Consider the following 23,694-nt stretch of genomic DNA (forward strand, 5'->3'; position numbering starts at 1 on the left):
CTGATAACAAGGAGAAAGAATTGGTGTTCTCAAGGTCCCTGGGGAGGCCGTGGACTTCCTAGGAGCCCATCTATCTTTCAGATAAAAAACTCTTTCCTTGCTTGGAGGGCGGACAAGCAGGCAGCTGCTTTCCTCACTGTGGGAATCCGGCTGGAATCCGCAACGGAATTCCCATCTTGCTCAGGCCAGGGCAGGGGCCCAGGGGCAGAACAAGGCTTTGCCCGTAGACCTGGCCAGGCCCCGCTCCACTCTCCCTGACCATCTCTGAGCTGGTGAGCCTTGGTGTCCCCAGTGAATGTGCTGTGGGGACCCTAGTGGACGTGATGGCACTAGCAATTGTATGTGATACCCAGGGCTGCAGGGTGCCAGGATCTGGGCCCACCTGTCCTCCAGGGGACTTCCTGGGGACCGTGGGTGAGAAGTGGGTTCTGTATGCACTGATCTGAGCTGTGAGTCACTGTCCCTGGGGGCTTAGCCTGGGAAGCCCCAGCTGCCTGCTCTGGGCTGTGCCTTGGAGCAGCTGGCAGGGGTTGAGGGCGGGGGCTCCAGTGGGGGCCCCATCTGGAAATGCTCCAGACCCTACAACTGTTCAGAGGTCCTCCAGCCCCTCCTCTCCTCCAGCCTGGGTGCCGAGAACCAGACCACATCGTTCAAATCCACGCCCACCACTTCCTAGATCTGTGACCTCGGATGGGTGACCACCTCTGTCCGGGCCTCAGTTTGCTCACATGTAGAATGGAGCTGATGATAAAGTCCACTTCGTCAGGCAGTTGGGAGGATTGGGAGAGTTAGTTCTGGGCCAGTTCTCAGGGCTCGCCTGGGCTGAGGTGGTCAAGGGAAATTGAAGCCAAAGCGGGGGGTCAGCCACACCCAGGGTCGTTGTCACACAGCAGGGAGGCGGCCTGGCAGGACTGGAAACTGCCACTTTCCTCCCAGCTCCCAGGACAGATCTTCTCCCAAGAAGCAGCCGATTGTCTTTGCTTTGTTTTCTGCCCACCCAGGCTTCCTCGGGGAGCCAGGCTCCCAGCCCCTCTGCGTCCTGGGCAGGCTTCGGTGGGCAGGGCTGTGGGCGGGGCAGGCGGGTGTTGGGTTTAGGCCTCTGGGGAGATGAGGGAGGATGTGGGCCCGCCCTCGCCTCCCCGCCCACCTCCCTCCTGGCTCAGCCTCTCCCGTCCCAGGCAGGCCTCTGGACGCAGGGCCAGCCCCCGGGCAGCTGTGCTTTCCCTCACTGGGTGGGCGGACGCCCCTCGCCCGTCCCACCCCAGTGACTCACTGCTCCCCTGGCCCACGGCCACCCCTGGCTCCTGGCGGGAGGCAGGCGTGAGGTTGTGCAGAAGCCACGGGGTCTGGTGTGCAAGGGCCACTCAGCCAGGAGGGTCTGGAACAGGCGGACGGACGGGGCCAGCGCACAGAGGCTGGCCTGGGGACAGCCAGGCCAGTGGCCTGTGGGAGCCAGCACCTCCCCCGCCCCTGGCTTTGGGCCTTTTCTTTCTGCTTCCCACCATGGAGAAGGAAGTGACCTGAGAGCCAGCCCCTTGACGGGAGGACACCAGGGCTGGAGGGCAGCGCTGTGGGCCCTTGGCCTCCCACTCACACCAAACCAGGCATGAAGGGTGGTGGCAGCGCCGTGTGGAGCCTGATGTGGAAGTACTGCGTCTCTGTGAGGACCCTCAGGTACCAGGGACACGTGGGGGGACAGCTCTGCCTGGCCGTCGCCTGGCAGGCAGGGGTGAGCAGGCACCAGGGTGGCTCCCCAGGTCCTGGGCAGCCCAGCCTGGAGGAGCAGGGACGGAGGCAGGAAAGTGATGGGGAGGGAGTGGGGAGACTGGGCCGAGGGGCCGAGAGGATGTACCAGCAGGTTCCGTGTGGTTGGCAGACTCCCCAGTGTGCACGGGAACTGGCGCTTATCACAGAGCACACTGGCCGTGGGCATAGCTGAGTTACCTTAGCCCTGTCCCCCAGCCTCTGAGATGGGGCTCACACATGTGACACGCAGGACTGTTTCTCGCCGTCCTCCACACAGTCACGGAGGGCTGCGCCTGGACTCAGGCACCAGGCTGCCTGCATTTCACTGGCTTTGGTGGGGTGAAGTGGCTTCACCTCACCAGCCAAGTGTTTCCCACCTGCAGATACTTATGGGATTAATGTGATGATTAAGTGAGGTAACAATGGGCAGGGCCTGGCCCGCAGCCAGCTTGGGTCAGCCTTAGCTGTTGCTGTTCCTAACTGCCCCCTCCGCCAGCTGGAGGTGCCTGGAACCCAGCCCGTGCAGTGGAGGTGGAGATGTGGAGATGGAGGTAGAGCAGAGCTCGCCCCAGGGGTGGGGGCACCCCCACCCCTACCTCCAGGTTGGCTCTGGCCTCTGCAGCTCTTGAAAGGGTTCAGGCCCTTGGGTTCTGTGTGATCTCAGGCAAGGTTAGGGCTCAGTTTCCCCATCTGTAAACGGATTGGGAAGGGCTTAGAGGCCCCGCCTGATGGATAAAACCTTAGGGCACATTTTTTACTTCAAGGAGAGGTAACAGGAAGGGTAAGGGGTTGGAAGATTCCCCACCCTCATTACTTGGTGTGTAAATGATGTAAACTTCCCTTGCTGCCTTCCTTCCTTCCCAAAGTATTTGTGACCACTTATGTGAAATACCAACAATAAAAATAAATAATAAAATGTCAGGTTCAGGAAAAGCACAACTTAGAATAGGATGTCCATGACCTAGCGGGGTGAAAAAATTGAACAGAATAGAGATAGTCAGGGTCCTGGGGTCCTGTTGAGATGAAAATTGCTGAGCTTCCTGGCCGCCAAAGGGAAAAGGGAAAACCTGGCCACCCAGGTTGCTCTTGTGATAAGCCAGCATTATGGGGCTTGTCTCTGCTGCTGGATGAGAGTGTCTGGGACCCTGGGCCTCATCCTGGATGGATGAGTGGGTGGTAGTGAAAGGCACTGTGGGGACAGGCTTGGGCCTGGCTTTAGGGAAACAGGGCAGACAGTGAGGTCCGAGGGTTTCTCTGGCTGGGGATACAGACTGGCTGTGGGAACAGAGAGGAAAGCTCACCCCTGGAGTGAGTCAGCCACCGCCTGTCCCTCCTTGGACCCTGGGATAGGCCTCTATGGGCAGGGACCTCGGGGGCCAGGCCAGGCGGTGGGGGTGTCCCTGGGTGCCTTTCTCTGTAACCACAGCAGGGCTTTCCTGCGTCGTGTTCTCTCTGTGGTTTCCGGGGATTGGCGCCCTGGAAACCTCAGGGGTTGTTTACAGGATGCAGCGGGCCTGGGACTGGGAGGCCCCGCCGTCTCTGCCAGGGGTCACCCTCTGGGGAGGAGTAGTCCCGCCTCACAGAGCCCAGCAGCCTGTCCTCTCCGGGCCTCAGTTTTTTCATCTACAGGGTGGGAACAATTGCATAGCCACCCCACAGGGCTTGAGAGCCTCATGGTCAGCGCCACTGAGTGTTTGTGGGCATTGTACAGTGGCCACGGACAGGCCTGCAGTGCGGGGCTGGTGTGCACACTGGCAGGGTGGCCACCTGGCTGTCGGTGACAGAGGACCAGCTCGGGGTGGGTGTAGGCACCATAATTGGCACTAGGTTTGCCCCAAACCCTCACTTAGCACCTATAAGTAGAGGGTGCTGTGTGCTTGGGCAGAGGGTGGGGGGCAGGGGCAGCCCTGGAGCACTCCAGACTCAGGAGAGTACTCTGCTCTCTGGACCCCCACCCCCCCAGAGAGTGAAGGCCACTCCCTCAGCCAGCCAGCGCTGACCCAGCCCTCAGTGGGATCCCAGCCTCTCAGCTGCCAGGGGAGGCCTGAGTCAGCAGGTCTGCAGCCCGAGGAGGGGCTGGCGGCGGCCACAGGGACAAATTGGAGAGTTGCGACTGGACAGCGCATAGTTTTCCACTTGCGTCTTCAGATTCCCTTCCATGTGCGCCTGTCGCCCTGGCCCGGCTGCTCACATCTGGAAAAGCGTGAGGTGTGTGTGTGGGGGGGGGAGTGGGCTGCTGGCTGGCTGGGCCTGGCCCTCTGCCCAGGGCTCTGGTGGCTGCGGCCGAGAGGCCAGGGGCAGGGTATCTGGGACTTGGGCCTGAGAGGGGCCCATGGGCTCGGGGCGTCTCCTGGACAGACCTCCAAGGAGCTGGGCACACCAGTATCCCAGCCAGCAACAGTAGGTTGTCAAGTGCAGTTGCTAAGCCTCTCCGCCTGTTTCCTGGCCAGTAAAGGGAGGGAGGAGTACCAGCTGTGTGGGCCTCTTTAGGGGGACACTACATGGGTTCTGTGGTCCCCATCCCCTGCCTTCCCTCCTTCCTCATGTCAGTGTCCAGAGGCGGATGATGAAGCTTGGCAGTCAGGGTGACCTGAGTTTGGAACCATTGGCCCTTTCGAATGCATTAGTGACTCTTACGGTTGTGCCGAGATTAAAAGAGTTGATGCGGTGGTCCAGGCCTGTGGGTGGGTGGGTCTGTGTGTGGCCCAGTCTGAGCCCACATCTCCAGGCCTGTCTGTCACAGGCCTTCCTCTGTGGCACTGGTAACCCCCGGAGTCAGGCAGGAAAATCCCTTGTGCATCTGGTGTTATTTGGGGAAGGAAGGATCAAGGATTGTTTAGTGCCTTGGGGGCCACCAGGGCCCTTGAGCTGCCAGGTGGCCGGGGTGGCCCACCTGAGATGTGGGAGGTGTGGGGGGATGCTCAGCTGAGCAACCCCTGCCCCCAGCCCCTTCCCCGCTGTGCTGCATCTAGGGAGCGGGGCTGGGGAGCAGCTGGCAGCCAGACTCTGGGAGCTTCAAGGGAGCTTCCCGGACAATTAGCCATCTGATGCCCCTCAGTGGGGGGCCTGTGTCCACACCTCCCAGGGCAGGGGGCGTGCCCAGGCAGCACCAAGGTTTTTCCCACTTGGAGCTGGCACCTCCTTCCTGTGATGCTCCCCCAACACCCCCCCCACCACACTGTGGGGGTGCTAGCCCTGTGCTACAGAGCCGCATCCCATCTGCTCCCCTGTCCTGGCACAGCCTGTCCAATCCCCTCCTCACCTCTTTCTCCCCCGACACACACCAGGCTACCCCGGCCCCCTCTAGGCACAAGCACCAAGAATAGCCCAAATTGGGAGACCCTAGGTGGGCAGAGCTGGCCACCATGCCCTGGGCACTGCCCAAAGTGCACATGGATTCTTCCAGCAGCTGCTTTCCCGTTCACAGATGGGACTCATCGTGCCTCAGCCCTGTGGGCCCCCCACCCCTCCACAAGCTACCCCACTGACCCCCCCTCCATGGAGCCTTTGTGCAGAGATGAAGACTTTTCTCTGTGGCCGGCATGGTACCTTCTCACATCTGTCCTAGGAGGGGTGCGCATCCAGGGAAGAGGAGGAGCAGAGGCCCTGGTGTTATTAGTTTCCCATTGAGGTCACTGGGAAGGCCCTCCTTGGTGGGGGCAGCGCTTGCCCTTGGAGAACCAGGTGGACACAGGCAGCCAAGCGGACATGGGATAGGCTGTCCCTAATGTGCGCCAGGCCCTGGGGACCCCAGTATAAGTAGGTGGACGGCCTGGCTTTCCGGGGCTGACGTTTAGGTGGGAGAGGAACTGTACACAAAATTGGACGAAGATGCCTGCAGACTGGGGTTCGAGGAAGAGGGTGAAACTAGGAAGAGTGATGGCATGAGCAGGCGAAAGGGGCCGCATGACAATGGCATGTTATGCAGCTGTAAAAAGGAGTGACGGGCTTGTGCACACCATTGACACGGATGAACCTTGAAAACTCAGACACAGTGACATGAGCCCACCATGAAAGGCCATAGAGCGTATGGTTCCACTTACACGAAGTTCCACGAGAGGTGCGTCCAGGAGACACAGGAAGTAAACTAGTGGCTCCCGGCTGGGGCGGAGGCCAAGAGGGACTGCTTAATGTGTACAGGGTTTCTTGCTGGGATGATGAAAATGTTCCAAACTTAGATGGCGGTGGTGTTTGCCTAACTCTAAGTATACTGAAATCATTGAATTGCCTGCTTTAAATGGGTGACTTTTACGGAATGCAAACCATATTTCAATAAAACTGTTTAAAAACAACACAAGACAAAGAGAAGAAAGACCTGCGTGAGGAGTGGCCTTGAGTTGAGGGTGGCAGGAGGGAGTGAGCTTGGGGAGACCTGAGGGGGAATGTTTCAGGCAGAGGGGACAGCAGGTGCAAAGGCCCTGAGGCAGAGTGTTTGGGACAGGCGTCAAGGAGGGGAGGAATGTGCCGTCCCCAGGGTCCAAGACCAGTTTTTTTTTTTTTTTGAAGACTCGAGATTTTAGTGACATTGAGCAAGAGACAGGATAGGTTTTGGAACAGGATAATGACACGATGTGCTTTCTGTTTCAAAACAATCACTCAGGCTGTGTGAGGAAATGAGACAGTGGAGGGCAGGGTGTGGGCTGGGGGCCAGAGACCAGCCAGGACGTGATGGCCACCGTCTAGGAGAGAGACTGTGATTGATACCCAGGGAGACAGACTGGCAGACGGTGGCAGTGGGAATTCAGCTGGGGAGCAACACTCCCCTTTGGGGAGGCTTCCTGGAGGGGGGCCTGGGCAGGGCCTCTACGAATGGGGGATGGGCCAGGCAGTGGGGGCGTGGCCAGAGGGCTCTCCAGGTGGCATGACTGGTGTATGGGGTGGGGGATGGGGAGCTGAGTGCAGTGAAGCCTCAGAGACCACCACCCACCCCAGCTCAGCCTGGGGCCATGAGGAGACCAGGCTGACTGCCCCACCCCCTCAGTCCCCAGTCCTCTGTGAGCCAGAGCTGCTTCCAGAGTAAGTAGGGCAGCCTCTCTCCAGGGCCACCCATCACAGGCCTTTGTCCTGCCTGCTCAGGCTGGCCCTCAGTGTTAGTGCCCGGTGGCCAGCTCTGAACAAAGCAGCCTCCACGAAACTCGAGTGGCCCCGAAACGTGATCGGCCGCGAGAGACCTGCCAGGGAGGGAGCTGTATTATTTATAGAGCAGAGCCTCCGGGTCCTGCCTGGTCTGGGACCACTTGGCCTGGCCGGTCCTTGAAGGAGCCCCCTGGGCAGTGTCCAGGCCCAGCCGGAGGGTGGGCAGGGCCCCAGGGTGCATGGGGCGTGGTTTCCTGGATGCCGGCCAGGAGCAGGGAGGAAGTCAGACGTCAGGCCCTGTGGTGGGGAGGGCCGGAGGCTGGTCCCCAGGGGCCACAGAGGAGGCCGGGTACAGGGGCTCCAGGAGGACCTCCACCCTCTCAGCGGAGACACTGTGAGTATGGACCGCCGCCAGGGGCTGGGGGGTCATGGCCACCTGAGCGACCTGTGGGGGCTGCCAATAGATCGTGGGGGCAGCGGCTGTGGTGGGGGCTCTGGGGTCTTGTCGGGGTTGGCTGCTTCCCGGGACTGTTTTCTGGGCCCTCCTCTCTGCCAGAGGGCGTGGCCTGCCTGGCCCGGGAGCCCTAGGTACTGCTGCCCAGCTGCCTGGAAGGGCAGCCGCAGCTCCCCTGGGCCTTAGACCAGCCCCACACCCTGGTGGAGGACTCGGGGCCCCTCCGCCCACCCCATCTGGTTGCTTCTCTGCTGGGGGCCCCCGCAACCCCCTGAGAAAGAGAGGCTGGCCCATGCCCACTGCACAGCCAGTGAACAGAGGCCCCATTGGCCCCTGAAGCGTGGTCAGCACAGGTTCCTCTCCCAAGGCTGCCCCTCAGCCACAGTTGCACACACTGGGTGCTTGGAGGTTTAGGGCGAGGGGGCGGGAGGCTCTCCCGGGCCCCAGGAGGTGAGGCTCCTGTTCGCCTGTCATTCCATCAGGGTCAGCTTTTGTGCAGAGAGGTCTCCCCAACAGCTTAGTAGTGGCCCAGCGCCTGTCCCCTCGGGAGCTCCCAGACCTGCCAACAATGTCAGCTTTTTCTGAAGTGGCCTGGAATGGAACCTTGAGGTTCTGAAGGTCCCTTGGGTGGGAAGCACCCTGGGGACAGTCCCAGGTGAGCGGGCAGCTCTGGACATGCTGAATGAGGGATTTGGTGAGGCTCTCCTGGGAAACCCCCTTTGCTGAGGAGGACCTGAGCCACCTGCCCCTCAGGGAGATTCCCCACCGCATCCTCTCACTCGCCCCCGCAACCCTCAGAGCCACCTGGGAAGGTGAATGGCTATCACCACTGGCCCTGTGCAAACCCAGACCCAGAGGTACTAGGGTGTCTGCTCAGTGTCCCCCAGCTGGAGTATGTTGGGGAGCTGGGGCTTGAACCCAAAGCAACGTCTAGCCCCCAGTGCATCCTGCAGCCTCTGCCCAGGGTGCTGGGGAGAGGGCTTTGAATGATCCCATGACGACCCCATCACTGAGTCAGACTCCAGTCCTAAGTTTGGGGGTGCCATCTGCCCCTTGGGTCCCCAGCAGCCAGGACTGGGGTGGGAAGCTTGGCCACAGGAGTGAGTGCTTCAGGGCTGCTCACTAAGCTTAGGTCAGCAAAGCTTCCTCAGACCCACCCATAGAGCCCTCTGATGGCCCCAGTGAGCCCAGGCCAGGGCAGGACCCGTGGCCAGGCTGCTTTGAGCCCAGGGCACCAGCCCCCAGCATGGCATCTCCATCAGTGACCTGTTTTTGTTGGGCTCTAGGACATAGCTGGGGATCCTGGCCAGGCGGATGCCAGCCTTTCTGAGTGAAGGCTGTTCAGTCCAGTCAGGCAGGGACAGGGAGTGTGATCAGGAACCAGGCCAGCGGGACTCTGGGGCAGCGCCTCTGCTGTCCCTTCCAAGCCCTCGTGTCCTTTACCTGTGCACTGGCCAATGGGGTTAGGGGCCCGAGCACTCCAGGACCCCAGGCAGTCTCAGTACCTCGCTCATTCATCAATTCAAGCATTCAACAAACATTTGTTGAACAACTACTGTGTGTCTAACACTGTGTTGTCTCCAGGCATGCAAAAGGGACAAACAAGCCGAGTGATCTGTCACAGCTGTGTAGATGTTAGGGTCCACAACATTCTCTGGGGTCCTGGCACTGCAACCCTGCCTGTGTGAGCCTGGTCAGCCTCCACTTGCTTGAACACAAAAGGAGACTGCTTCATGGTCGCCAGATAAATTCAGGCTTGTGGCCCATCCCTGCTTCACCTTGAAGAGCCCGACCCAGTCCTCGGAGAGCGAGAGTTTTCTGGGGCCCTAGATACTTTCCAGATGAGCCTTTCCCCTGTGGCATAGCCTGGGTTGGGACACGGAGGCCTTCAGCCTGCCCATCTCCTGGAGGCCTGCCAGCCTCATCCTCCTCGGAGCCAATCCCCTGAGCCTGGAGTTAGCAAGGGCTGTGCAGGACCCCCGCTCCCACCATCAGAAAGCTGGAGCAGCTCGGCCTTCAAGACCCCTGCCCAGAAGTGGGGTCATTGCCAAGGTAGAAAACTGGCCTTGCACGGACAGGGTGTGTGTGGAGCTCCATGTGGCCCCTGGGCAGGGGCAGCTGTCTACTGAGCACAGCATCTCCAGGCTGTCAGCCAGGTGAAGGCAGGAAGGCGGGTCCACACTGCAGCCTCCACTCCCTGAGGCCTGCCCATGTGGCAGGCCAGGTGAGGCACCCTCTGACCTTCACCAAGAGTCTGTGAAGGAGGTCAGCCCCATTTGATAGATGACCAAACCAGTGCCCAGAAATCCCTCTCAGTGTGACATCACCTGCTTCTAGGAGAGACAAGAAGGCTGTGGCCATACAGAGCAGGGTGTCCAGGCTATACCCAGATTGCTGGGCCTGGACGCTGGGCTGTGGTCAGGCTACTGAAGCAGGCCGAGAGCCCAGACTTTAGTGTCAGTCTCACCCTGCTCCTTTCTTGGACGTGTGACCTTGTCTGTCAGGTCACATCGCTGAGCCTCACAATAGAGGATCTTCTACCTGCAAGTGACAGATAAATACAAATCAAACAGGCTTACACGTAAATGGGGTTTCACTGGCTCATGAAACTGAAAACCCTAAGGCTGACTAGCTTCAGGAATGGCTGGATCCAGGAGTTAAAGTTATGTAATGGGTTTGGACTTTTCAGCTCTCACCCTGCTTTCCTCTCTATTGAGCCTTTCCACGTGGGTCTCTGGCTCTGTGCCTGGTTTGTGGGAAGTGCTCCCCACCCCTGCCACAGGCCAGCTACAGGGGCCGGGCTATGGTGAGCCACACACTGTTTCTGTCTTGGAAGGTTAGCAGTGCCCTGAGGGAGATGGGACAGGAAAAGAGGAAGTTACCACACAGGCAGTCAGAGCTGAGCGAGGATGAGCTCTAAGCTCTGTGGGAGCCCCAAGGAGGAACGTCAGAGTTTACAGGCAGACAGGTTCCCCAAAGGCTTCCTGGAAGAGGTGGCAGCTGAGCTGGTCTTTGAAAGCATAGGAGTTGGCCTGAGGAGTAAGAAGTGAGGGAGCAGGAATGCCGGAGTCCAATCTGGGGCTCGGGTTGGCTCAAGACCCGCACAGCGTGGGGCTGACTTGGCCGTGCTGGGTTCTTGGGGTTCCGGCCCAGGCTCGGAGGTCAGGATAGGTGCTTGGGTCGGGTGAGGGGGTGACAGGGTCTGCATGTGGTTGAGAGATGGCCCTGCTTCAAGGCTGTGAGACAATGAACCAGGTGCTCCATCAGAACAAGCCTCAGTCAGTCAGGCGTATTTCCCCACAAACTTAGACTGTGTGACTCACCCCCTGGCTGAGCTCGGTGGCCTCTGTTCAGCTATCTAGAGGCTCCTGGGCTGCCCCGTGGCGGGGTCATATGGGGAAGTCGCCATGTTCAAAACAGTTGTGTGTTGAAACACCTTCCCAGCAGACTAAGCATCAGGTCTGCGATCACACCAGCAGGAAACAGTAAATCTGAAACCTGGTGTCTACAAAACAGGGGAGTGTCAGAGCCAGAGGCGGGGCGAGAATTGTGAAGCTAGAGACCCCCACGCCCTAGGGAGTGTGGACAAGGGTGTGGACGGCCACCCACTCCTGAGCAGCCTAGAAATCAGCTTGGTTCTGACCTTTAAGCAGTGAGTTTTTTTGTTTTTTGTTTTTTCCTTTTCTGGCCTCCCTGCAGCATATGGAGTTCCTGGGCCAGGGATCAGATCCAAGCCCCAGCTGTCACCTAAGCCAGAGCTGTGGCAATGCCAGATCTTTAACCAAATGTGCCAGGCCAGGGATCGAACCTGCATCCCAATGCTCCCAAGGCACCACCAATCCCATTGCACCTCAGTGGGAACTACTAAGGTGTGAATTTTTAAACTACTTCCAAGTTGCCCCTGACGTGTACTCACTCACATGAGGCAGAGAAACGTCGGAGGAAGAGCCTGGGTGGGAGCAGGAAGGTGGAGGGTCAGATCCCAGCTCTCCCTTTGGTGGCTGTGACCTCTTGGGCAGCTCCCTTTACCTTTCCTCCTCTGAGGAAGGTGAGAATTAAAGGACATTACTTACAGTGTGTCATGTGTAATGACACAGCAGTGTCTCTGTAAATGTCAGTGATTACTGTCCCTGAGTAAAGCTACCGTTCTTGGTTTGACTGTAACATTTTTCAAATTATCGTTTTTGCAAACCATGGGTTTGAACCACATGGGAAAATGTCTGGTTCAGGGTATAAGCCCTCTGAGGGCAGACAGTAGGCTGGTCAGACCTGAGGTTCCAGAAATGCGCTTGGTGGGTTAAAACCACAGTTTGAATTTGTCAAATCCTAAGTCCTGCCACAGTGTCCTTTTCCTAAACCAGCCAGCCAGATAAAAGGAAACGCTGGTGCACTGCACCCTAGGGATGTGGTCAAGAGCAGTGGGTGTTGAGGAGGGATGTCCAGAGAGGCAACGTTGGAGTGTGGTCTGCAGTGAGTAGACCTAGGCAGGTGGGCAGGTAGACTCTGTAGGTTGTGTCCCCACGCTGTTTGGGGAGTAGCGGTCAGTGGTGGGAGACATGGGGTCAGAAGGGATGAGGGCCAGATTGAAGCCAAAAAGGAAGGCAGCAGTCTGAAGCCAAAAAGGAAGGCAGTGGTCTGAAGCCCAAGTGCACAGAGGAGCCATCAGTGAGGTTAGGTTAACCAGTACTCCTAGGGGTGTAAGTAATAAAAGCAAGTAAGAAGAAAAGCCAGACTGGCTTAAGCCTTCTATTTCTGAAACAGACGGAGCTTCAGGTACAAGTTGATTCAGGGGCTCAAACTGTATGTCAGAGACACTAGTGTCTCCATCTTCTTATACAACTTTGTTTGCAGGCAGTCTCTGCTCCTGATGGCCCCAGTGGTCCAGGTTTACAATGGTCTGATAGCTCATGATCCCACCAGAAGTGGGTTCCAGCAGAACTCCCAGAACAGGCTTGGGTCACATGCCCATCGCTGGACCCATCCCTTTGGTGAGGGGACGGGATACTCTCAAGTTAGGAATGGAGTCAGTGGACACAAATTAGATAGTTGAAGAGTGGAGGAGGGTGGTCCTCCAAAGAATGGGGGTGGCTTCACGGAAGTAAGAATGAAGGCTGGACAGGCACAGACATCCAGCATCGCCACCAGACTGATGATGTGTGTCTTCCCTTCCTCTCAGCCCCATGAGGTAGGGTTCTCGGGATCCCTATTTTGAAGATGAGAAAACCGAGGCTCAGGGAGATACAGTCACTTGCCCAACCAAGGTCATGCCATTAGCTAATGGCTCAAACCTGACGCCTACTCTCTTAGCCATCTGCCCCACTGCCTCACAGTAGTCGGATCTGGGTTTGAAGAGGGCGCCTCAGGACCCAGAGTGGACTGTGGACTGGAGGCAGAGGGTGGGCAGGAGGCCAGTCCATGCAGGCAGGGGGGAGGAAGCCCTTAGAGATGTGGCTATGGGGTGTCTGAAGACCCTGTTCCGACATCCTGCCAGCCTAGCCTTTCTGTGACATTTCCTTAAGCAGAGAAAATGTACAGGAATGATGTATATACAAACACACACACACACACACACACACACACACACATTATTGTGCCTCCTGATGTCTGCTTAGGGCCATCTGAGCAGGAGGATGTGAGGTATGAGTCTCCTGGGCCTCTAGGCTGGGTTTATGCTCCGGCCGTGGGCACAGGGCACTTCCGGGGGAATTTCCGGAGGAAGTGGTCAAAGGGAGGTGACCACCCCCTGGCACATGGCCAGGGTGGGGAGTGGGTGGTATGGGGAAACAGCCTCTCCTCACTTCCCCTTTCAGCCCTGAGATCTCCAAGGCAGAGCCCCGCCTCCCCAGTGACATCGCCCTGTGTTAGAGGTCATTCTCCCCACAGCCTCCTTGCACAAAGGGGAAACTGAGGCAGTGGGGTACAGCCCACTCTAACCTCTCTGTCACCGCATGGGGGAGTCTGGAGGCCTGAGTCCTTGATGGCTTGCTGCCTCAGTGTGTGACCTAGGGCGATCTGCAGGGCTACTCTGGGCCTTGGTTTCACATCTGCCCCATGGACCTCTAATGACCTTGCTGAGGGGGCAAGTGAAAAAACCTTGCAAGTTCCAGTGCCTGGCACCTCACAGGTGTGCATGAATGTCAACTGTGATGGGTCCTTCTTTGCACAGTAAACTCAGAATGAGCGGACAGCTGTGGATCCCAAGGACCCTGGGCCCAAGATCCAGCTCTCTGTCCTACGAGCTGTGTGGCTTTGGGCAAGTCACCTCCTTTCTCTGGGTTTCAGTTGTCTTACCTGGGAAATGGCCTTCACATCATGACCCCAGGGGTCAGTGGTGGGACTAATGGAATGCCCAACCCAGGGACGCTTGGGTGCCCCCTCCCCACGGCTTCCTTTCCCGCCCTAGGAGGGGATCCAGCAAGTTACTCTATTAGAAATAGTGCAGCTAATGTCTGCTGAGCACCTGCAGTGTCCCGGGTGCTGCCACCCCAAAAGCCGTCTGTGCCTAACTGGTCCAGCCCCATCAGACTCTCCTCCATCTCCCAAAGGCTTAGACCCATTTATGTCCCTGTTCTGTTTAAAGGGCAGATATGTTCCCCCGGGGGCCGTGGACATGGCTTGGGGGGGTGGGGGGCTACCCTCCAGGGAACACTTTAAGGCCCTCGTTCTGCCTCCAGGGACCATGGGCTGGGTGTGGGCTGTGCCAGCCCCCAGGCAGCCTCATTCGTGATAAGTGTATTGTTTCGTGTTTCGTTTAGTGTTCGGTGTAATAACACCCCCCAAACATAGTGGCACAACAGCAGTGAGCTCCTGCCGTGCGTGACTGTGCTATCCCGCTGGTCCCCAGGGATGACCTCTTTCTGCACTCAGCTGGTGGGTCAGCTGGCTCATGTAGCTGGACGGGACACCTTGCTTACCCTGCACATGGCCCCAGTGGGCAGCCAGCCTCCACGGTGTCTGAAAGCCTCTTTCCAGGGTAAAGGGGGAGCCTCAAGGCTCTTGAGGTCCAGCCTCAGAATTAGCACAACCTTCACTCCTGTCTTATTCTCTTCTGCAAAGAAAGTCACATGGCCAAGGAGAGGGGAGACAGACCCCATCTGTGGGAGGATGTGAAGGGGCCTGGATTCCAGGATGCTGGGAATTGGGGGCCATATTGTGCAGTCACAGCACATGTATCATTAGAAGTTGCTGAGTTCCAGGAGTTCCTGTTCTGGCTCAGCGGGTTGAGAACCCGACTAGTATCCGTGAGCCTGTGGGTTCGATCCCTGGCCTCATTCAGTGGGTTAAGGATCCGGCATTGCCGTGAGCTGTGGTATAGGTCATAGATATGGCTCAGGTCACACGTTGCTGTGGCTGTGATGTAGGCCGGCAGCTGTAGCTCTGATTCAACCCCTAGCCTGGGAATTTCCCTATGCCGTGGGTGCAGCCCTAAAAAGCAAAAAAAAAAAAAGAATTTGCTGGGTTTCTATCTTATAAGGTTGGGGACAGGAGAGCTAGTTCTAAAGTCATTGTATGCAGAGCTAAAAATTACCCTCGAAAAGTATGCTTCTGTTGCCCGTGATGCGTGGAGTCCCTGGTCGTTGCACCCGCCCTGCAGGGAGCTCTGTGCCCACTGAGCTGGTGTCCCTAAGCCGGACCAGATGGGGCCAGGCTTGCCCAGGCACTCCAGCCTTTGTGGTGGGGAGGGGACCCTAGTTCCAGCCGGGTATGGAGGGGGTCTAATGTGGACGCTTGCCTTCTGTGTCGCCTCTGCTCTGTTTCCCTTAAGCCTCCAGAAGCAGCACTGTCCAGGACAGAGGCTGCTGCCATAGGTGGCTATTGGGTTTCAACTAATGAAAAATTTTTAAAAAACTGATCGCCAAGCCCCACTGCAATTGCTCAGGAGTCAGCTGGCCCCAGCCCAGCCCCCTTCTCCCCACCCCCACCTTCATGGCCACCCAGGCCCAGGATTGGCCTCTGGGGACTCAGAAGTGACTCAGCCCCTTCATAGTTGTTGCCCTTGAGAGGCTCCTGATCCAGTGGGGGCAGGCGGGCTGGAAACACTGGGTGCTGGAGTGGGGGCAGGGCTGCCAGAGAGGCCCCGGAGACTGCTAAGGTGGGAGCCCAGGACCTGCCACTCACCCCTTGTACCCTGTCCCCATCCATGAAGGGGGCAGTCTCCATGTGTGCATACCAGGCTTATCCAATAAAGGGAGGGTGCCTCTTCATCACCCTAAATCCCACACACATGTCCCCACCTCCACACACCAGGGTTAGTATCCATGACTGAAAAATTACAATGAGCCACTGAGAACCCATTTTAGACGAATCCGAAGTCTATGAATTTTATTCACCTCACACTGTTTATTTTGGTTTGAAAGATGCTAATGTGTGAAACAGCATTTGTTTGGTCTCCCAGCAGTGGTATTGGGTGCATGCAGGATGCGAGATTCAGGGGCTCCCAGCTTAGGAAATGATGGAGGCTCTGGGCAGCTCCTGGGTCGTGGGGTCTCCACATGGTAGCGTTTTGGGGTATTGTGGTGGGAGGGGAGCAAAGTGCCCCCTAACATCCCATCCTCCATCCCTGCCTCTTGCAGGACCCCCCACCTGACTCCCCCCAGCACCTGCATATCAGGGCAGGGATCTGTGTGCGTCCGGCTCAGGGCTGATTTCAGGAACATAGTAGGTGCTCAGTAAATATCATTGGGTAGGTGGATGCAGGCTCTGGCGCACACAGGCTTGGGCTATGTCTCCTTTTGGGCGGGTCCTCCAGACATGCCTGAGCAAGGACACACCCTCCGGCAGATGCGTTTGCTACTAGATCAGTGCCTTTTCTCTTTGGGGGAGAATTATTCTCAGGGGATTTATGCATTGGATTCCATCCAATTATATGTTTGCATGTGGATTCTTTAAGAGTAGTAAGAGTTATTTTGTAATCATTGCAATCTTGAAGAAGTACAAGAATTAAAAAGACAATTCTCCCATGTCCCCTTCACCCAAATTCATCATAAGTAACATTTCACCAAATTTCACTCTCACCAGAACATTTTTTTTTCTCCCAGAACTATTTAAGAGGTCATCGCAAACATGCAAACTGGTGACCTTTACTCCCAAGTAATACTTCAGCATACATTTCCTCAGAGCAAGGACATTCTCTTACATAACCATGGCCCATACCCTCATGGATACTAGTTGGATTTGTTACTGCTGAGCCACAACTGAACTCCACACGATTCTATTTTAAACGTTTTAAATCACCTTGAAAAGAAACCTTGTGTCTATTTTGCTACACTATCTTGTCCCACCCCTAGCCCCTGACACATCTACTTTCTGTCTATAAATTTGCCTTTCCGAGCATTTCATATAAATGGAATCATGCAGTAAATGATCTTTTGTGACTGGCTTCTCTCACTCAGCCTAATGTTTCCAGGTTCAGCCATGCTGTGGTGAGTGTCAGAATTTCCTTCCTTTTTATTGCCGAACAAGATTCTCTTGTACAGATAGACCATATCCAGTTTATCTATTGTCCCCAGTTGATGGACATTTGGGTTGTTTCCCCAGTTGATGGATATTTGTGATGTTTCCCCAGTTGATGGATATTTGGGTTGTTTCTCCAATTGATGGATATTTGGTATTTGGGTTGTTTCCCTAGTTGGTGGATATTTGTGTCATTTCCCCAGTTGATGGATATTTGGGTTGTTTCCTCCTTTTGCCTATTATGAATAAAACTGCTAGGGATATTCACATTCAAGTTTTTCTTCTAGCGGTCTTTTTTTTTTCTTTTCTTTTCAGGGCCACACCCATGGCATATGGAAGTTCCCAGCCTAGGGGTCGAATCAGAGCTATAGCTGGTGGCCTACACCACAGCCACAGCAATGCAGGATCTGAGCCACATCTGTGACCTGCACCACAGCTCATGGCAATGCCGGATCCTTAACCCACTGAGCAAGGCCAGGGATTGAACCCAAATCCTCATATACTAGTCGGGTTCGTGAACTGCTGAGCTAGGGAGGGAACTCCCACATTCAAGCTTTTATGTTGAACATATATTTTCGTTTCTCTTGAGTAGATACCTAGGAGTGGAAATGCCAGGTCAGATAGTAACTCTACGTTTAACTTTTCAGGAAATATCCATCTGTTTTCTAAAGTGGCTGTACTGCTTTCCATTCCCCCTGGGTTCCAGTTGCTCCACAGCCTCTCAAACACTTGTCATTGACTGTCTTGTTAATTCTAGTGGTCCAGTCCCAGTGGCTGTGACGTGGTACCTTCTGTGGTTCTGATTTGCATTTCCCCGATGATTAATGATGTTGAGCATCTTTCCTGCATGCTTATTGGCCATTTGCAGATCTCCTTTGGTGAAATGTCTGTTCAAACATTTTCCCCCTTTTAAAATTGCATTGTTTTCTTATTGAATCACAAGAGTTCTTCTTCTATTCTAAATACAATCCTCTTTTTGGTTTTATGATTTGCAAATATTTTCTTCTGGCTTATCTTTTTACTTTCTTTTCATGTCTTTTGAAGCAGAGTGTAAAAGTTTTGAATTTTGCTGAAGTTCAACTTTTCATTTTTTTTCTTTTATTTCTTGCATCTCTGGCGTCATAGCTAAGAACCACTGCCTGATCCAAGGTCACAAAGTTTTACTGCTATTTCTTCTTCTAAGAGTTATATAGAGTTTTAACTCTCACATTCAGTTCTTTGATTATTTTGAGTTAATTTTTGTGTCTAATAGGAAGTAAAGATCCAAATACAGCCTTTTCTGGGTGGATAACCAGTTGTCCCAGTGTCGTTTATTGAAGAAATTCTTCTTTTCAGTGAATTGTCTTGCCAAAAATCATTTGCCCATGATACAATAATTATTTCCGTTTTTAAAGTTTTATTGAAGTGCAGTTGATTTATAAGGTTGTGATCATTTCTGCTGTACAATAAAGTGATTCAGTTATACATGTACAAACATCCATTCTCTTTCAGATCATGAGACAATAATTTTTAAAAAAATTTTTATGATGAATACCCTCCCCCATTTTACCAGAAGTACATACCAGATCACCTGGATGACTCTAAAAACTGAAGTCTGCTGCCTGGTCTCTGCGGCACCCTTTTCTGTTGTGTTTGTGAACACGGAGACATCAAGGAGCCCTCCCCTGTAGCATTTAACTTTGGATGCAGTGTTCCTTAAAGTGGGACTGATGAATGTCGCAAACTGTATTCTCAGAGATCTACCAGTCCTTAAGTTTGAGAAACTCTTACTACAGAGCTATTTCTTAGATGGGAAAGTAGAGGCCCGTGGAGGGAAAGCCATGCACCTGTGAGTGCCCACAAGCTGGCAGAGAGGCTATGTGAAGTAAACAAGAGCAACATAGGAAGTCATCTGGCACCCCCCCCCAAGCCTCAGTTTTCCCACCTGTGAAATGGAGGGGACATCGCCATCTTAAAGGAGAGCAAGTGACAGAGACAGTGTAGGCAGAGAGCCCAGCACTGCACCTGCCTGACACAGGGGGGCACCGCCTGCATAGGATGTGCTCGTTGCAAGCCTGGGGCTGTGCCCTGCATCCCAGCTCCTCATCCTCTGCAGCGCCTCCTCTCCCAGCGGAGACCTCCCCCAGGGCCAGCTCCCAGCTCCCGCCTTCCCTCTGCCTCACCTGTCCCCATTGCTTGGGCATCCACTGACCACAGCTCTGTCGTGGGCACTGTGCTGATGCTGGCAAGTCAGAGATGACTCCAATTCCATCCTTGCCCTTGGGAACACTGGACGGTGAATAAACTCGTTAGCTGCTGGTTACAGAACAGCATGGCAGTGCTTCTTTTTGTTATTAATAGCTAACATTTATTGAATGTCTACTATGTGCCTGGTCCTTTGCTAGGCACTGTCTCAGGATGCACACCCAGGGCACTGTGGGAACCAAGCCATCTGGAGGAGATGACATTTTTGCAACTGGATGTAAAGGGCAGGTTTGGCAAAAAGCATGCATTAGGAATGTTTGCCCCGTTGGTGGAAAGTGGTATCTCATCATATTACATGTGATCCTTTATAGGTAAGAGTGTATGTCTTTTTGTACATTTATAGGTCATTTGTATCTCTTTTTCTCTGAACTACCCCCTTAAAGATACGTTTGAGTTGTTCATGGTTTTTTCTTACTGATTTGTTAAAATCCTTTATACATTTGAGGAGCCAAGGCAACAGTACCTGCAAATACTCTGTGTTGTGAAACAGCACTCGGGTGTATTCAGAAGAACTTAAGTATAGCTGGACTTTGGGAGAAGCAGTTGAAGATGGAGCGAAGCAGGGAGGTAGAAACCAGGAACCATAGAAGCGTTTTGAACGGGGGGGTGGGGGAGGAATGACTGAACCTGTATTTTTGAAAGTTGCTATAAATAAGGGTCAATAATGGATAGAGGGAAGGGCTAAAAGGATAAATTGAGGCCAGAAAGCACAAAGCCTTGAATGTCCAACTGAAGAGAGTCTACTTGGTTTGATGGGCAGTGGGGATCCATAGAATGTTCTGGGGAATGACTAGGGGTGGGAAGGAGGGAGGGAGCAGGATTGAGGTCAAGGCTGATACCTGGGTGGGGTGAATGGTTTGGTCCCCCTGCAGGAGGTTTTCTCTCACTGGCATCTCCATCCCACGTGGGTACCCAATGCTGTGTCTTTCCCTGCTCCATGGGTCTGACCTCCAACCCAGACAGACAGGACAGTTGCCAGGGGTGATCTAGAGAGGAAATTTGAACCAGGAGTTTCTGGGCAGGACCCTGTGGGCGGGAGAAGGAAAAGCGAAGAGCGTGGCGGCCAGCCTGGTGGGGGCTCAGAAGCCACGAAAGCTATGAGCCCAAGGCAGCTGACCCTCGGCCTCCACCACCACAGTCCAAGGCCGGATAGCCCCACCCCCTGGCAGCACTCCATGGCAGGCTGACTCTCCCAGCAGGAACGGTACAGGGCTGGTATGGCGTCAGAGCTGCAAGGAGCCTCGGCCTATGCCTTATCTCGGGCTTCCTGTCCGCTAGATGGAGGGGACCTTGAGGCTCAGAGGAAGACCACCCACCCCAAGGTCACACAGGGAGTGAGCCCCAGCCCACGTCAGAGCAAGCCCCCCAGCTCCTCATCCAGTCTCAGAAATGATTCTTTTTAAAATATAATTTCTTGGAGTTTCCATAGTGGCTCAGGGAAAACAAACCAGACTAGTATCCATGAGGATGCAGGTTCGATCCCTGGCCTTGCTCAGTGGGTTAAGGATCCAGTGTGGGTCACAGACACAGCTCGGATCCTGCGTTGCTGTGTCTTTGGTATAGGCCAGCAGCTGTAGCTCTGATTCAACCATATGGAAACTTTCATATGCCACAGATGTGGCCTTAAAAAGAAAAAAAGGAAAAAAAAAACCAAACATGAAAAAAGCCCCCACAATTTCTCAAAATTGGTAGTGCATGCATAAAGCAGAAAAAAATATTTAAATGGAACATTTCAGTGAAAAGTGTCTCCTACCCACCCAGCCCCCAGTTCTCCACACCCTTCCCAGGGCACCGCTGTGCCAGTTCTTGAGCGTCTTTGTCAGAGACAACACATGCAAGAGCCAGCATGTGCTCTGTATTCCCCTCTTTTTTACATAAAAGCAATGCACCATACCCAGCACAGAACTTGCTTTTTCCACTGACCAAAATACCTTGGAGATTGTTCCTTATCAGTCATGTCCAGACATTGCATCCTTTTTGACTGCTGCATGGGTTTCCACCATACAGATGTATGGTCATGGTCATCTGTTCAGCATTCTCACACTGGTGCACTTTAGGATCTCCAGGATGCATTTCTGCTCAAAGATGCAGGGGACAGAAGACTGTGGATGCTTCAACCCCTTCTGTGTAACTGTAAAAGGTTATACATAGTGGATGAGAATCCAGTCATTTTTACTCACTTTAAAGACAGTTACTTAGGTTTTTTTTTAAGGCATATAAAGAAAAAGATGTAATTGGCCCATGAGCCTGTGCCTATGTCCAGATGACCCCTGGTGACCTTTTAAACAGCCACCTAATCCTCAAAAAAGTGTAAAACAAGGAGTTCCCTGGTGGCTCAGGGGTCAGGGATCTGCACTGTCACTACTGTGGCTCTGATTACAGCTATGGCACGGATTCAATCCGGGCCCAGGAACTTCTGCATGCTATAGGCGTGGCCCAAAGAAAAGTATAAAAGGAAAAGGAAAAGCTTCTCCCACACCCATTTCACACACCCCCACCATCTCCCCAAAGGCAGCCGTCAATAACAGCTTGTTTGGGTGTGTGGGTATCCTTTTGGGGAGAATTAGGAGACCCCAGTACACACATATGTATAACCTTTTACAGTTACACAGAAGGGGTTGAAGCATCCACAGTCTTCTGTCCCCTGCATCTTTGAGCAGAAATGCATCCTGGAGATCTTACCCTGAAGTCACAGCCTCAGGGGGTCTTCCTGCCAGCTCTCCCCCACCCCCACCCCCGCCCCCTTTGGACAGCAAAGGTGTTTCCCTTCTCTGTTCGCTTACTCTGACACACCGGGCTGTGTGCACTGTCCTTATGTTTTTATGCTAGCATGCTGCCTGGCTTTGCCAGATCATCCAGAAAAGGCCACACCACCTTGCACCTCACCTGGCCATGCCTGGGGGGTCCTCCTTTCCTCCCACCTTCAACATCAAAAGTATCATTGAATTGATCCATTTTTGCCAACTTGGCAGACACCAAAAACGGCCAGAGTGTTGTGCTTCGGTTTGTATTCCTTTAATACGCATTTAACTACAAGTGAGATTGAGTGTCTCTCCATGAACTGCTTGTTCATATCCTTTGCTCTTTCTTCTCATTGGTTAGTCCTGTCTCTCCGGGTGATGGCAAGAGCTCTTTATGCATCAGGGAAATTAACTTTCCTCTCATTTTCCTCAATTAACTTCTCTCATATGTGCTGCAGACATTCTTTTTAATTTGTCTTCTTTTACTTTGTGGTATGTTTTATTCCATTTAGAAGCTGTCGTTTATATATAGTTAAATTTATCAGTATTTTCCTTCATGACTTCTGGGAGCATAAATATTTATACAGTGCATGTTATACAACCTTTTCACATATTATCACAGTTGATCCTCACAGCAGCCTTTGAGGGGAGGCAAGGTGGGGTTTTTGCTTGTTTGTTTGTTTGTTTTAATCAGCAGTCCTGTTTTACAGAGGAATTCAAATGTGGCTCAGAAAGATGGTGGTTCAGGGCAGGCTGAACATATTCTAAAACCCTTCCTCTCCCATGTCCCTTACCTGCCATCCTGCCAGCCAAGTATCTCACTCCTGGGGCTCACAACAAAAGGGATCGGCTTCTCTAGCAGAGCAATTTTATTTGCTTATTATTTATTTATTTATTTATTTATTTTGCTTTTTAGGGCTTCATCTGTGGCATGTGGAGGTAACCAGGCTAGGGGTCGAATCAGAGCTGCAGCTGCCAGCCTATGCCAAGCCACAGCAACAAGGGATCTGAGCCAGGTCTTCAGCCTGTGCTGCAGCTCGCAGCAATGCTGGATCCTTAACCCACTGAGCAAGGCCAGGGATTGAACCCACATCCTCATGGATACTGGTCAGGTTTGTAACCAGCTGAGCCACAATGAGAACTCCTTTTAAAAAGTTCTTTGAAATTATAAAATTAACTCGGAGTGTGGGGTGGGGGCTCATGCCTGGCCTTGAAAGCCCATTCCCCCCAGGGGACCACTGTCCTGTTTGCTGTGAGCACCAATTAGGCACCACCATGGTGGGGAAGGCCCCCCAGGAGAGGGACCCTTCCTTCTCCGTCTCTGCCTGTCACCAGCACCTTGCATATTACAAGAACTCCCCTTGTAACTGCTGCAAGACTGGTGACTGAGGTGGTCAGGCAGTCCACTTCGACTCTGCAGGTTCCCAGGCCTGAGTTCAGACCCCAACCCTGCCACTTAGCCAGCTGAGTGAGTGTGGACAGTTGACTTACCTTCTGTGTGTTGTGGTGTCCTTGCCTGGGAAATTGGGATAAGAGTTTCCCCCCCCAAGTAAATGAAATAAGCCTCATAAAGTGCTGAGTGAAATGTCCATCTCTCACTCCTGATCTGCCTGTTCTTCCCAGGGTCCATTGCCTATTCCCCACCTAGCTCCAGTATCCAGTGTCATGAGATAACAGAGCTGAAAATCAGGCTCCCCCCCCCCCCGCCCACCGAAGAAGCCCAGAGAGGGGAAGTGCCTTGCCCAAGGTCACACAGCCCACAGTGGCAGGGCCGGCAGATACTCCAGTCTCCTGACTAATCATTACATCATTCGCCCGGCTTCTCCGCTGGACCACTGCAGCCTGGCCCTCCGGCCTCCTGTCTCTCCACTTCTGACCGCTAGGGGGCGCGTCCTAAACCTGGCCGGGACTGCTGACGCCCTTGCGCCAACCTGGTCTGGGGCTCCCCGTTTCCCACGCAAGGAAGCCTTCCTTAATCTG

General features: G+C 54.2%; 1 protein-coding gene across 5 annotated transcripts in view; it reads left to right on the forward strand.

The window, feature by feature from the left end:
• Window positions 1-1,160: 1,160 nt before the first annotated feature.
• Window positions 1,161-23,694, forward strand: part of IQSEC1 (IQ motif and Sec7 domain ArfGEF 1) — a 111,990-nt gene continuing 89,456 nt past the window's right edge. Inside the window, exon 1 of one of the 5 annotated variants that reach the window (XM_047781990.1) lies at window positions 1,161-1,674. In XM_047781990.1, coding sequence (XP_047637946.1) covers window positions 1,607-1,674 — 68 coding nt within the window. In that variant the 5' untranslated portion in view covers window positions 1,161-1,606. Of the gene's footprint in view, window positions 1,675-2,569; window positions 3,955-6,655; window positions 7,217-23,694 lie in introns of those variants that run through there. The other 4 variants (XM_047782008.1, XM_047781982.1, XM_047782028.1 and 1 more) reach the window with 4 other exon arrangements.

Source organism: Phacochoerus africanus, chromosome 1 (assembly GCF_016906955.1).
Source record: "Phacochoerus africanus isolate WHEZ1 chromosome 1, ROS_Pafr_v1, whole genome shotgun sequence".
Lineage (NCBI taxonomy): Eukaryota > Metazoa > Chordata > Mammalia > Artiodactyla > Suidae > Phacochoerus > Phacochoerus africanus.